The 15775-nt window shown below is 33.2% G+C and overlaps 1 protein-coding gene across 1 annotated transcript; it reads right to left on the bottom strand.

The window, feature by feature from the left end:
- Positions 1–1793: 1793 nt before the first annotated feature.
- LOC145002326 (uncharacterized) lies at positions 1794–4063 on the bottom strand. Its single transcript, XM_078961623.1, has 7 exons — positions 4058–4063; positions 3202–3940; positions 2975–3130; positions 2735–2905; positions 2155–2622; positions 1943–2061; positions 1794–1838 (listed from the first exon to the last, which is right to left on the bottom strand). The coding sequence occupies exons 1-7, from the start codon at positions 4061–4063 to the stop codon at positions 1794–1796; spliced, it is 1704 nt and encodes a 567-aa protein (XP_078817749.1).
- Positions 4064–15775: the final 11712 nt, after the last annotated feature.

Genomic DNA, 15775 nt, shown 5'->3' with positions numbered 1-15775 from the left:
GAAGGCTCTTCTTTTCGGAGCCGTCGGGCGCTCCGGGGCTTACGCCTCGTGCTAGGAGGTTCCCTAGGCTTTTTTTTGGGGGGGGAGGGGGGTTAGAGAGAGGTTTTAGAGAGAGAAACAAGGGATTGAAGGAGTGAGGAATGAGCTTCACCCGACACCTCTATTTATAGGTTGCATGGGGTGTCACCACGTCATGGTGTTACGTAGGCTCCAAGGTTTCGCCCGACACCTCTATTCATAACTTTCGCATATGAACTCTGTTTTCAATGTTCTTTATGTACACATATAGGTAAAAACAAGATCTACAACTTTCATTTAGACTCCGTTGGCTAATTCTCGACCGATCTTAAATTTAACAGTAGGAGGAGATTAGACTGTTAAATAACCACGAAGAATTCGTAACTCCTTCATACGGACTCCGTTTTCGTCTGCCTTTTTATCGTTGAGTTCCTATTAATGAGATATTCAACTCTCATTTAGGTTGCGTAGGCCAAAAACCGCTCGAACTAGGATTTGAGTTTCGGGGCGTGCACTGCTAAGCCAAATCTTAGAAAAATCATAACTTCCTCATACGAAGTCAGATTTGCGCATTCTTTATATGGATGCTCTCAGGTTAATATATTCTACTACTTTTATTTAGATCAATAAGGCTAAAAGTCACTCTATCATAAATTCACTATTTACATCTTCCCGGTGTCGTGCCGGTTCCGTCGTGAAACTTCGACGGGTCATAACTTCTTCGTTATAACTCGAATTTCGGTGCTTTTTATATGTACGGAACCCTTGAGACATATTCTACAACTTGGTTAAGATTATTTATTCTAAATGATCTTTTGTTGAAAAGTTTTTTTCGACCCCTATTATCTCTAAATGGACTAGCCCAGATCTACTGGCGTTACGTAAAAATCACTCGGCGGTACCTCGGAGGTCGACTGGGTCAATCGATTACCTTCATATGATTATCTCTAAACAAAATACTAACAAAATATGTAAATATTCATAAACGTTTACATATTCAAGTCATCAAACAATACATGTCTAAAGTAAATAAATATTCATAAACGTTTACATATTCATGTCATAAAACATCATACAAAGTCCAAATGATCCTTTGTTGAAAAGTCGTTTTCGAACCTTATTATCTCTAAATTGACTAGTCCAGATCTACGGGCGGTACCTCGGTGGTGGACTGGGGTCAAACGATTAATCGGTGTAGGCGGGGATTAATCGGCGCCTAGGCGTGGACCCTTAATTGTAAAAAAAAAACTTAAATATTACCTGTGTCATATGATTATCTCTAAACAAAATACTAACAAAATATGTAAATATTCATAAACGTTTACATATTCAAGTCATCAAACAATACATGTCTAAAGTAAATAAATATTCATAAACGTTTACATATTCATGTCATAAAACATCATACAAAGTCCAAAATAAGTTTTATAAGATCAAATTCTTGATTGTTCATAGGCTTCTACTCTTTATCTCCGCATTCTTCCATGATGTGAACTCCATCCGATTCATAATCATCTTCTTCAAATACTTCCTCCTCACTCCGTGACGCAAAATCTTCATCTAAAAGTTCTCTTGTTCTTGAATTTTGTCCGAGTTCATCGGTTTCTTGACCATCACCAACTATGCCAACTCCATCTTCATCACAATCATCACAATCAACAATCCATTCTTGAGCCGTGTGACTATCATTAGCTAATAGCACTTCCATATTCTATTCTTTTCTCTTTTTGTTTTTTCCATCAAATTAGCATTAAATTGGACCTAAAAAGGATTGTTCATTTTACTTGCATCCAACTTATTTTTTTTTTCTTTGTGTGAATCTACAAACATAAAAATAATAAATGGTAAAAAAAAATATATACAATATTATGATATAAAATTATAATTTAAATAAATTGTTGAAATTTGAAGTTTGAATTCTAACCCCTTCAAAGGTGCTCCAATTCCTTTCACATCGAGATGAACTACTAGTTAAAGAAAGAATCCTAATTGCAATCTTTGTCAAATGAGGAGTTGCTCCACCAAACGTACCCCACCAAGTTGCTACGATTTTTAAACATAAATCACATTATTAGATTCGTAAATGGATAAATATGAATTTTCAAAAAATAATTAAATAAAAGTAAAATGTTTTACGCAGATCATATTCACGGTCATTCACTTCACATGCTTTAACTGCTACTTCCCGACAAAATCTATCCATTTTTTTCTTGTACTTCGGCAACTTAATAGTCACGACTTGCTTTTGCATCTCTAAATCTCCGGCAAATAATGTATCAAAAAACTCAAGAACCGCATCCATTACTTTGGGATCATGTTGGAGTTGCGGATCCTTATAATGATAATAAGGATTTAGAAGATAAGCCGTCAAATCCAATTTTGAATCTATTCTACCTTTCATTTTCTTTGATATGATATTTATGATAGGCTCATATGCTTTTTTGTTACCGCCTAAAGCATCAATGATTTTGTTTTTTTCTTTTTTAATCTCACCATAAACAAAACCCATCGAGGGCTTCCAATCCGCATCAACCATACAAAGGACTTTCACCAAAGGAGAAAACACCTTTAAGCAAAGTGCCACACCCGCCCAAAATGTGGAACCTATCACCAATGTATTACTAGATCTCCTTTTAACTGTATTTTAAATTTTACATTCTTCCCATTTGTTGCTAGAGAACATATGCCTTAGTTACTCTTTTTTTTTCAAACAAACTTTGTAATGTTAGATAGGCGAAAGCAAATCTCGTGACACCCGGTCGGATGATATCCCTCTTGTTAGTGAATTTTCTCATCATAGATAATGTTTTGTGATGGGCATAAATGAAGATGGTTAGTTTCTTTACTTGATTTAAGACTTTCGTGAACCTTGGTAGCCTACCAATACCTTCAAAAAATAATCATGATTAAAAACACAAATAGAATTATAAAACACAATAAATAAAATTATAAATACCTTTAAGCATAAGGTTAATAGTATGTGTCGCACATGATGTCCAGAAAATCATTGGTCTTTTCTCTTTTAGCAACTTTACGGCTCCCATGTTATTCGTGGCATTATCGGTTACTATTTGAACAGCATGTTCGGGACCAACTTCTTGAATGCAAGATTCTACATACTCATATATATGTTGAATTGTATGTGCTTCATCAAAACATTCTTTCAAAGATAAAAAATGGTACCCATCTGTGAATTGACACATAAATTCATAATGCTCCTCCTCTTTCTATCAGACCAAACATCCTTCGTAATCGAGCATCCATCTTGTTTCCATTCTTCATTTTTTTGCACTAAATTTTTTGTTCTTTCAACTTCTTTTTTTAAAATTGTGTTACTCAACTCATACCTAGTAGGAGTTGGAAGCCCGATTCCATATTGGCCAATTACATCCACCATCATTTTAAAGCTATCATTTTCAAAGGCATGAAAAGGAATTGCATGCTCATATGCCCACCTACCAATGAAACATTTCACAGATGATATTCTTTCTTTCCGAATAGCATTGTTAATATCAACTTTTTTGCCTTTTCCCGACTTCAAATATTCTTCGGGGTTTAATGTGCTTGCAAAGTAATCCATCGGTCCTATAACATATGGTTCCATCAAGCTCTCAAAAGTATTATGTATTTCATCTGTGTCTATATTAATGTTTTCATTAGTATCAAATCTCACCTCCGATCTTAACGCTTCATCATGTGCTTGTTTTCCCTTCTTTTTTAACTTTCCTTCGTTGATAGCATCTCGACATTTTAACTGATCATCTTTGGTAGACTTTTGACATGGAGCTACATTTCCTTTAACATGAGAATAACTCTTGTCGCCGGAGTCGAATAACGTCAGTGTAGGTGTGGTCGGAAGAAGTTGTAGCGAAGGTGAAGTTGCGATAGTCGATCGCTGGAGAAGAGAACGAGATGAAGGAGGCTGGAGGCGTAAAAAAAAAAGACGAAGAATGAAGGTTGTCCTTCTTTTAGTCGATTAGGTTAAGAAAAAAGGTTTAATTTTGACTTTTTTAGTTGACTTATGTTGACCTATTTAAACCGCCATTTACCGCCTTTGACCGTCATTGACCAATTCCGATTAATTGCCTATCAAAAATCCTATACATTTTACCTCCGCCAAGCGCCTAGGCCGGTTTTTATAACACTGATATATATATATATATATATATATATATATATATATATATATATATATATATATATATATATATATATATATATATATATATATATATATATATATATATATATATATATATATATATATATCGTCATATATATACCATAATTATGGTTATTTTAATAAGATATTTATGCAGAGTAACAACTACGTATTGTACATATCCTAAATCTTGTTTAGCATAATTCTTAGGTACTAAGGTTTCCTAGGGATTTAACCATTATAACATCCAGGTAACACCTACTTCTATAGTATTAGGCATTATAACCTTTAGACCTAAGATCATAGCTTAAAACTAGACATATTATCTACTATTATACTATCATAAGGCATCTAGCTTATTATAAAATGATTTTACATTTATAAGATAAATATTTTTATAAAACCATGTAATAAGCATGTATTCCCCCTGAAAACATTTAAAACAGTAAAATAGGGGTCTTGAGCTCACTCTAGTAGCGTATCAAGAAGCACCCGAACCGCTGCAACCGGAGTCTCTTTCCATCGAGAAGGTATCAAAGTATCGAGATAGAGAGTGTTTGGAGATTGGTTTGAGATGAAAAAAACAAGGATGCAAGCACCTTTATTTATAGTGGTGGTGCACGTTGGGCATTCTCCTGCGCGGCGTGCACTCACTTCGTGACCCATCCAAATCTTGCCACGTGTCACCCTTCCGGTGGTCCACGTTTCCAAATCTCCGACGAATCTGGGTCAGACGTGCGCGACGGGCATCACACACAACTTTAAACTCTTATTTAAAAATTCTTATTTTTTTCATATGAACTTCATTTCTTACTCTCTCTCTCTCTCTCTCTCTCTCTCTATATATATATATATATATATATATATATATATATATATATATATATATATATATATATATATATATTTGTGTAGCTCTTTCCTAGAACTACAACTTTCCTTTACTTTGTGTCGTCATATTTTAACTTTCATTTTTAACCCACTTTTTTATATTTTATATAAATCGTATCTCCTTCATACAACCTCCATTTTTGCTCTTCTTCATTTCAAAGTTTTTATCTCATGTTATACTACAAATTTCTTTTTATTAGTGTTAGCAAAACTCAACCAATTTCTTTTTTTTCCCATTTTAACGTTAATAACGTTATTAACGTGGTTGGTTTCTATTCGTCATAAATCATAAACCTTCCAATCAGAGTTAGATTTTCTCGACGTTTATATTTTTTGGATCACTAGGTCGTGTATTTTCCAAGGTTGTGAAAATCGTTCGGCGGTGGCTCGGCAGTTAACTTTAACCAATGATAACGATTAATTGGTCTATGCGAAGATTAATCAGAGACCCTAAATTATTTATAAATATATTTAAATTTTAATATTTCCTAAAATATTAAGTATTTGAAAATTTAAATTTTGAAAATTTTGAAAATTTGAAATTTTAGTATAATATTTTAAATTTTGAAAAATTAAAAATTTTAAAATTTAAAATTTCTGTTTAATATTTAAAAATTAAATTTTTTGTATTTTTTAAATATTTCCAACATTTGACCACTGAGAACAGCCAAGGACTGCCAAACCCGATTTTCACCGATTTTGATCAATTTCTGCTAAACACCCTAATCGTAATCGGTTCAAAGCCGCCAAACAATTTATCACCGATTAATCGGCTGCCAAGGTTGATTTGTGGAACACTGGTATTTTCCAAATACACTAACCATTTTAACTTTTTGATCACTTTATTTTCGACTCAACTTTCCATTTATCCTTCAATATGGGAAGTTTTTATCATTATGAGTCATCCTAACTCCTAGTAAAAACTCTCAATTGTTACAGATTTGATCAAGTTTTAAATTAAATTATTGATTTACCCTTTTGATGAACATTGTTCGTACTAAATTAATGATTTACCCTTCCGATAAAAAATTAAAGTATCATATTTTAGTACACATATCATCTCAATATTTATTGTTGAATTGCTTTTCCAGCCCAATGTTTTTCTAGTTTTCTAAGTTGAATTACCCTTTTGCCATTATATTTCCTTACTTAAAGGTTTTCTACATCTAATTTGCAGTCAAATTAACATAAATCACATAAATTTAGGAATTTATTAATACTTTCAAAAGGTAAATTCGAATCTTCATTCTTTATTTTATCCTAAATAAAATTACCTTTTTGTCCTAAACCTTAAAATTATACTTAACATTTATAAAAAATACATCCAATAATATCAAGACCATTTATTTATGATTTGAATTTAAAGTTATAGTTGTTGTAATTTAACCATCATATTAGGATATTAATTTACATTAAAATACTAAAAAAATATCTCTTTATTCTTATTATACCATTATTCTCTATTTTTCATTCGGTATTATCATATATCTATCTTAACAGATTATTTGAATTCTATATCAAGATTGCAATCCATATAATTCAGCCAGCAATTTAAGATATTATATACAATAAAAAACAATAACCAGATTGAGATAATCAAACAAACAGAAATAATAGCAATTCATGATTTGATCATCGTTTAAATTAAATTATTAATTTACCCTTTTAATGAATATTGTACATACTAAATTAATGATTTACCTTTCGTATAAAAAGTTGAAGTATCAAGCTAAACGAATAAAAAAACATGAACAGGAAAATGGGTAAGGGTGCATTTTTCATTCCATCAAAGTACTTTGTTATAATGTGTTTCAACTGATTTCCATCAAAATATATTATTTTTCTGGATTAAAGGTACATAATATCTTTTCCAATTTATTTGAAAAGTTTCAGAAAAAGTTTAACTGATTTCATGTAATTTGTGATAAAGAAAATCGAAATATATGAATATATATATATATATATATATATATATATATATATATATATTTGATACAGGAACAAAAAGAATAATCGAAAAAAATATAAAAAGCGAAAGAAAGTATTGACATTCTAGTGCACAACAACGAAAGTTTGAAATAGAGAATGATTACGAAAGTTATAAGTAGTGATAATGATATTGTAAGGGAAGGTTTACAGAAAAGCAACGATTGAAAATTAATGTGAGCCACAGATTCAAAGACTAATTGTATACGTATGTGATAATTTGAATATGATTTTTTTGTATTAATGGTTTTCTAATAAAAATGGATTGTATATTAATGGTTTACTAATATAAACAACTTTATATTAATAGTTGATATTTAATGTCTTAATTGAAATGATTTTTAGTAATATTTTTTTAAAGTTTGTCATATTAAAACCTTTAAAATCGGAAATTTAAGATTTAAAATCTGGAATGCGTTTATTAAAATTAAATACATTCCATTTCAACGGAAGTAAGTTAATTTTGCTTAACAATTGGAAAATTTTTATTGGAATTAATTACATTCTATTTAGAGAAGATAATGTCAGCAATTTAATTTAAAGAGCAGATACTGCAACAGTTTTTATGTTTTAATATATCTTTACTACTTATAAAAGAAATCTAACTATTTCTATAAATAGATTGAATATAATAATATTATTTTTTTAAGACGTACAAACGAGTAAGCTAATATTACAAACAACCATTAATAAAATAATATTAAATTTTAAATTTGTTTTGATTCCTTATATTTCTCAGCAAAATCCTAATTTCATGGTCATTCAAAATTTAAAACCTTTTCATCCTAATACGCTTCAACAAATATCCTTTAAATGTTGCATTTGCAGCTGATTAAAATATCTCATAGCAGACGTGTGTTTGTTCTCTCCACCTTATAAACCCTGCTATAAATCCCACTGCCATGAAGTATTTCCCTTATAAACCCTAATCGTTTTTCTCCCTCTCTTAGACGAAGACAATGTGTTTTCTTTAAGAAAAAAAGTTTGAAAATATTTCAATTTCTCAAAAAAATTTACCCCAAATGCGAAACTGGGTAAAATTTTCCATTTTGCGAAGACTACAGGGATGCGAAATGAAAATTCTGCACTTGTCTTTTTATGACCCCATTTTGCGAAGTTGGACCACTTATATTATTTCTTGAAAAGATCAGGTGCCAAATGCGAAACTCTAAGCTTTCTTCCCCAATTCGCATTTATACATTAAAAACTTCGCATTTTCATTCAAATTCTTCGCATCTTGCATCCATCCGTCTTTGAGTTCATTCGCATTTCATCGCATTAACTGAGAAATTAATCAGTTGTCTCATATTCGCATTTCAGTTGTTTGAGAAACCCAGATACGAACCCAAATGCGAAACCCACTGATTTCAAATGCGAACCAACCAAAAATCATCAACCACGTACTTGTGTCACCAAATGCGAACTGAATATCACCATTAAATTCTCCTCGCATTCCATAGATGCGAACACAATCCAGATCTCCGACTCCAAGCTTGCGAAATCAAAATCAATTAACCTCAAACAAATCGTGAACTTCTTATGCGAACTGTTTTGACCCACAAAACCAAATGCGAACTCAATTGATGTCATATGCGAACTGATTTCATAGATGCGAACACAATTGATTTCATATGCGAATCCACATCCATCGATATGAAACCAATACCAGTTACAAGCAATTAGTAGCAACCATCGATCCTCTAATTTTCAATTACTCAGCCTTCGCTTTTCATACAACCCGTCGACCCTGAAAAATCGATAAACACCAAATGTCTCATTTTTAGATCGATTTTCTGATTAAATGACCCCATTTTGCGAAGTTGGACCACTTATATTATTTCTTGAAAAGATCAGGTGCCAAATGCGAAACTCTAAGCTTTCTTCCCCAATTCGCATTTATACATTAAAAACTTCGCATTTTCATTCAAATTCTTCGCATCTTGCATCCATCCGTCTTTGAGTTCATTCGCATTTCATCGCATTAACTGAGAAATTAATCAGTTGTCTCATATTCGCATTTCAGTTGTTTGAGAAACCCAGATACGAAGCCAAATGCGAAACCCACTAATTTCAAATGCGAACCAACCAAAAATCATCAACCACGTACTTATGTCACCAAATGCGAACTGAATATCACCATTAAATTCTCCTCGCATTCTATAGATGCGAACACAATCCAGATCTCCGACTCCAAGCTTGCGAAATCAAAATCAATTAACCTCAAACAAATCGTGAACTTCTTATGCGAACTGTTTTGACCCACAAAACCAAATGCGAACTCAATTGTTGTCATATGCGAACTGATTTCATAGATGCGAACACAATTGATTTCATATGCGAATCCACATCCATCGATATAAAACCAATACCAGTTACAAGCAATTAGTAGCAACCATCGATCCTCTAATGAGGAAACAGTTTCCTATTCGATTGTGCTTTGCAATGACAATCAATAAAGCTCAGGGACAAACAATTCCATATGTAGGTATCTATCTTCCAGAACCAGTATTCTCGCATGGACAACTTTATGTTGCATTGTCCAGAGGGGTTTCACGTTGCAATACAAAAGTATTAGTAAAGCCTAACGAAAATTCAAAAGGTGATGGGGTTTATACAGCAAATGTGGTATATAAAGAAGTATTGCACGATTAATATTTTGTGTCGTCTTGACTGGTTGCTTTTTATTGGTTATTTGATGCATGATGTAACAAATAACACCATAGTTTGATTATATTGTCTTCAACATGTACTTTTTTTTAACATAACAATTTTGTAATGGAAACATATCACCGAAAGAACTCACGTGCCCCGCCGCTTTGCGCGGGTAGACGGCTAGTATATATATATATATATATATATATATATATATATATATATATATATATATATATATATATATATATATATATATATATATATTAATTAGAGATTAAAGATTAGAGATAAGTAAGTTCTAAATATTATATGTTAAAATTATTAAAGTCCCACGTTGCTGTTGACTGTTGTGTTCTTGAAGTGTAAACCGGACATTCTTGAGTACAAAAAGTGAATACGGGTTAGTTTGGTAAAAATATAAAATTAAGTAACAATAATAAAAATCTACTTAGTTTATTGGCCCTTGGTTACTTAGGTGAATTTTGATTGGGACTGGATCATCTTTCTAGTAGGCTCTACTTCTCAAAGTATGGTCATTTATATGTGGTCCATAAAGTAGAGTCCATGTTGATAGTTAAAGAAGGTGACATGATATGATGATAATATATTTAAAATTTATCATTATCATTACTCTATGTAGGATGTTATTTGTTCAGATGATATAGAGCATTCATGAAAAGAAACATTTAATTTATTAAATATCATAAATTAGATTATATCTCGAACTTTATAAATTTCAATCGTATTGTAAGAAAATTTTGATATAATTATATAGAAACTAGATTGATAATGTGATTATCTATTGAAGTTTAATGAGTTAAGTGTATTGTGGATGGAGTTTTTTACATGATTAATTTTATAAAAATCCCATAAATTTAACAACTTTTTATTTTTCTTATCAATAAAACATGCATCCCTATTTTGTTTGGTTATTCGGTTTACAAAAAAAAATGTAATGTTCCGATTTTCAAAGCCAAAAAATTCATTTTTAATTAAGAAAGTCATAAAACAGTTTATCCAAAACATTACCAATGTCAAACCAAATCATAAAACTGTAACAACGTGTCTCAAAACCATATCGTCAATAGTAATAAAAATCATAGTACAATCCCAGAAAGCTCGGTGCGGAAATCATGTGTGAGTGTGATGTGCCGCTACCACGCCGACTCCTTCCCCTTTGCTGAAGAGGTACCTGAAACAAAACTGAAAACTGTAAACACGAAGCGTAGTGAGTCCCTCCATCATAGCACATACCATACGTAACACATACTGTCAGGCATACCGGGTTGCCCGACCTACCCCATGCTAGGCATACCTGGGTGCCCGACCTACCATGCTGAGTATACCGGGGTGCTCAACCTACCCCTGTCAGACATATAGGGGTGTCCGACCTACCCCTCGGTCCTAACAACCGAACTTGGGGACTATCCCCCTCTTACTACTACTACCACATAAAACATAGCACACAAACATCTCAGTTAGTAGTACACCTAGATGAATATCACAAAAACAATTATCTAACATACAAATCCTACTGGTGGGCCGGCATTGTGGCCTTAGAACCACCGCTACTGGAAGGTAACTCACCTCGTAAACTGCGTGTCGAAACTCAAGGAGGAAATCTCTAATAGCTGCTCCGATGACTCCCGGCTATCAGAGACACATAACACTCAATCAGAGTCTATAACATTCCTTGGGGTAAAATGACCACTTTACCCCTTGGTCCAATTTGAGAACATTCAAAAGACCCCACTCTAACGTATTACATTCAAACCACCCTTGGCCCATCTAGACTCCCCAAAGGCCCACAGATGGCCCAATTTTCCAAATTAGGCCCAACCCTTCAAATGGGCCTTTTCATAATTTCTACTGTCTTTAGCCCAAAACAAAATCATCCAAATGGCCTAACACGGCCCAAGGGCCCAACGCTTCGAACTCCATATTCTGAGGCCCAAACTTACGCTTTACAGTGGGCCATGAGGCCCAAAATTCCAGGCCCAACCTTCTAAGGCCTAAAAACTCAAAGAGTCCACTCTGCATGCGTACGCGCGGCGTACCTGGCACATACGCCCGACGTACGCTAGCCTTGACCTCAAACGGGCAGTTGACCCAGTACGCGTGGCGTACCAGGGAGTACGCTCAACGTACTGGCCAGCTTCCTTGGGGCTTCACCCATAACTTAATCCATTCAGCCTTTATGTCCAAAATGCAGATCCAGTTCCTTTTAGACCTCCTAGACCATAAAGTCACGAACTTTTGTGCTTGCATGCAAGAATCAAGATTAAGGTAAAAACATGATTTTGGTCCATTAATCCCACTTTATGACCATCTAGCCCTTGCATGGTTTTGGCTTAACCACCAAGATCCGATTTTTATGACTCTAGCTGCTTCAAAGAGTCCAAAAGGACAGCACTTAAGCTCTGGAATCGGCCATACTCAAACACTACCAACAATGGGGTCCAAAAAGGGCATAAAAACCCCAAATAAACAAATCTAATCATACAATGCTCAAGTATGCAGCTTGATACCTCAAAAGAGTCAGAAATGGTGTCAACCATCTGGATCTACAAGCTCTTGGTGGATCCTTGCTTCTTCTTCAAACTCCTTTCTTCTCTTCTAACTAAAATAACACACAAACACTCTCAACAATGGCTTTTAGAACACAAGGCACACAAAGGGGGATAGGGTTTTCATGGTGGCTGGGTAGGAGTGAAGGGAGGCTGAACCAACAGGGGGGTTATGTTCTTTATATAGGGAACAACTAAAATTTTAGGGTTTAAGGGCCTGCACACGTACGCTGGGCATACTCCTGATACGTTGGGCGTACGTGCTTGGCCTCCGTGTTTCCTTTCCGCGAGTACGCTGGGCGTACCAGGCTTTGTACGCCCCGCGTACGCAGCCCCCCTCAGACCACTAGCAAGGCCTAAAGATCAAAGTACAACCCAAACCACACCACACTTCAATTATAATGAATAATAATAATACCTGGAAAAACGGATGCTACAAAAAATCTACATGTAAGAAATTTCTAATCAACAACAAACAAGACTACAAAATATAACTGATACAAAAAAAAAGGCAGGCGTAGAGGGTTCCACGATGTCATTGTAGTCCCTTAAAATTTAAAATACAATGTAATTTCTTTAATAAATTTTCTGGCATGCCTCTACTGCCCGTAAAATTATGTATACCATTAAGATTTTGTCCTTGTAACTGCCCTTAAACAAACTCCAAATAAACAACACCAAAAAACCCATGAAAAAGGGCCTAAAGCAACATGAATATATGTCCAAACATCACCAAGATTAAACATGTTAAAGCCCCTGATTCTATAGTAAAACAGTGACATATCATGATCGAGAAAGTAAATACCTTGAATTATTCCTTAAGCGACCCCTAAAATAACATCTAAAAGAGATAAATCCACAGATGCCAGAAAAACACTGAGCAATGCATTGAAAGTAACTAACTAAACATGTATGTGTGTCGGGATTTACGCCAAGAAAGAGGCTTTTGTGCATTTCTTAACTGACTCGGTAGAAGGAATGTCAACCTTTAGACCGAACAAAATTCTGATTTTTTGATGGATTGGAGGGAAACACGCATATGTGGACCTTAGAGGGGTATCCCATCTCGTAGGCTTAAGGGTTAGGAGTTTCACGGCGAGACATGTTGTTTTAAAAGCTACTACAGTCTACAGGTAACGTCATTAAACAAGAGAAATCGTGCATGGAAAATCAACATGTGTTCACAGTAGCGAGGCTATTTGATATCATAGCAGGTTACTTACCCACCTTTTTTATTTTTTATAATAAGTTATATAACTTAAAATTTGTGACATGCCTAAAAAATCTTAAATGAACCACCTTAATATTTTTGACAAAAAAAAATATGTATATATAAATCACATATTTAAAGCCCACATTCTATACTTTAATAGCTCAATATTTTTTAACATATAATCCAATATTCATAATATAATACAAGTTAAACTAAATAATAATAATAATAAATGTGAACCACGAATTAGCAATGTCGTTTAACAGCACATGACGCTTCAATCCTTCACAATCGTGGATCCAATTTTGCCTATGCGCTATTGCAACCGCCGATAAGTTATTCTATTTTTTTTTAACTTTGTGAGTATTAAATAAAATATGTGGAAGTACTATTTGCAATTCCATGACCATTAAATTCATCGTGGACCACAATTGTGAATTAATGATAGTAATGTAGTTCAATGTAGGCAGTAGGTTTAATTGCATTCCATCATTGCTAGTTTTTTTAAATTATAGTTTGTTTATACTTACTCCAAGAGCTTCAAAGCTATTGAAAGTTTGTTAATTAATGTTTAATAGTGATTTTTTTTCACTTTTTTGATTGTTCCATGATTTCACCATAATTTTTTTATTGTTTCAAACTTTCAGCATTATAAAGTATTAGTAATGATATAAGTGTGACAATATATCAAGATATAAGACTTTATTGAGTATAATTGTAAGATTTTTTTTGCTACATTTCGACCTGATCGAACCCGCAACTAGTTGATTTTTGATTTTTTAATTTTCTGTCAGTTTTATGTTCTAGACTCGCCATTTCGTGTTCATACCAACTACATTTGATACGTTTGATTTTTTCGTAACAGATGTCGTGGAACTTCTTAATAGAGTACAACGGATCATGTATAACAATGTTATATCTCCTAGATCTATAGTTGCAGTCTTCAAAAGAATGTTATATCCACTAGATCTATGGATGCAGTCTTCAAAAGAATTGATTTTACCATACAAAAAGACTTAACAATGCAACTTGTTGTCAGTTTGTCGTCTCAATCGTTGTACGATAATAACTAAGTTTTATTTAGTTGTATGATGATAGTTAAGTTTTATTAATTAGTATGAATAATAATAATAATAATAATAATAATAATAATAATAATAGTAATAATAATAGTAGTAGTAATAATAATAATAATAATAATAATAATAATAATAATAATAATAATAATAGTAGTAGTAGTAGTAGTAGTAATAATAATAATAGTAGTAGTAGTAATAATAATAATAATAATAATAATAATAATAATAATAATAGTAAGAGAATGCAAAATAAACTAGTAACCACCAACATTAACCAACTCTTCAAACGGAACAAGATCAACTTCAAACTATTAATTCGGAACAAAAGTTTTAGCACTTGAATCTATGAAAAGAATCCTAGTATTTATCTAAAATTCTAACATGTTGAATAGGTGAGGACTGTCGATGAAAAGATGGCTTAATAACCAAGCTTTAAACCATTAATTCAAATATAAAAATTAGATTACTTAAAATCATGAACAGATTCCAAAGGTACCTTGATAATTTGTTGAATCTATGAGTGCTCAATGAAAAAGGTAGTTTGAATAACCAATTTAATCTCTCAATTCTAATAGATATTTTAAAATTAAATTGATTAGCTAGAGATAAAATAAATCTTTAACAGTCGGTCGCAGTAGGTTTTATGTTTAGAAAGGAAACCTCAAGAAGGCTTTTGGCTTGAATTAGGCATTTTAGATATGACCATATTGTGGTTGTTTAACAACTTATGAGTTAATCCATTCGTATATTTAGCATTAAGTATTATCTATAGAGATGGCATGGATAGAGGTCAAGCGGCAGTAACAACCGGTGTAGGTGTAAGGAACATTCAATGGGATTCAAGAGAGATAACTACGTTCTTCGTCACGAACACCCCAGTCGAGCACATTGGGGAGAACTGAGAGAAATTTTCAAAAAGTTTGGGGAGTTGGTGGACGTTTTCGTAGCATGAAAAAGAAGAAGGAATGGACAATACTACGCTTTTGTCAGATACAAAGGGGCCACAGATGTTCTAGGTTTGGAAAGAGCGATCAACGGAGTCATCTATAGGGGTAGAAAGCTGGCAGTTAATGTATCAAAGCCTCAAAGGAGAGAACCGAGCTTGGCTACAGGGAGTAGAAAAATGAGGGCAGAACCACAAGTGCAGAAGAAGGTACAGACCCATGATGCATTCCGGGATCGCAGATTATATGCTGACGTGAAA

This window comes from Lactuca saligna, chromosome 6 (genome assembly GCF_052625555.1).
Source record: "Lactuca saligna cultivar CGN05327 chromosome 6, ASM5262555v1, whole genome shotgun sequence".
Lineage (NCBI taxonomy): Eukaryota > Viridiplantae > Streptophyta > Magnoliopsida > Asterales > Asteraceae > Lactuca > Lactuca saligna.
Note: the sequence above shows the minus strand (reverse complement) of the source record. Positions and strands in the feature narration are given on the sequence as shown.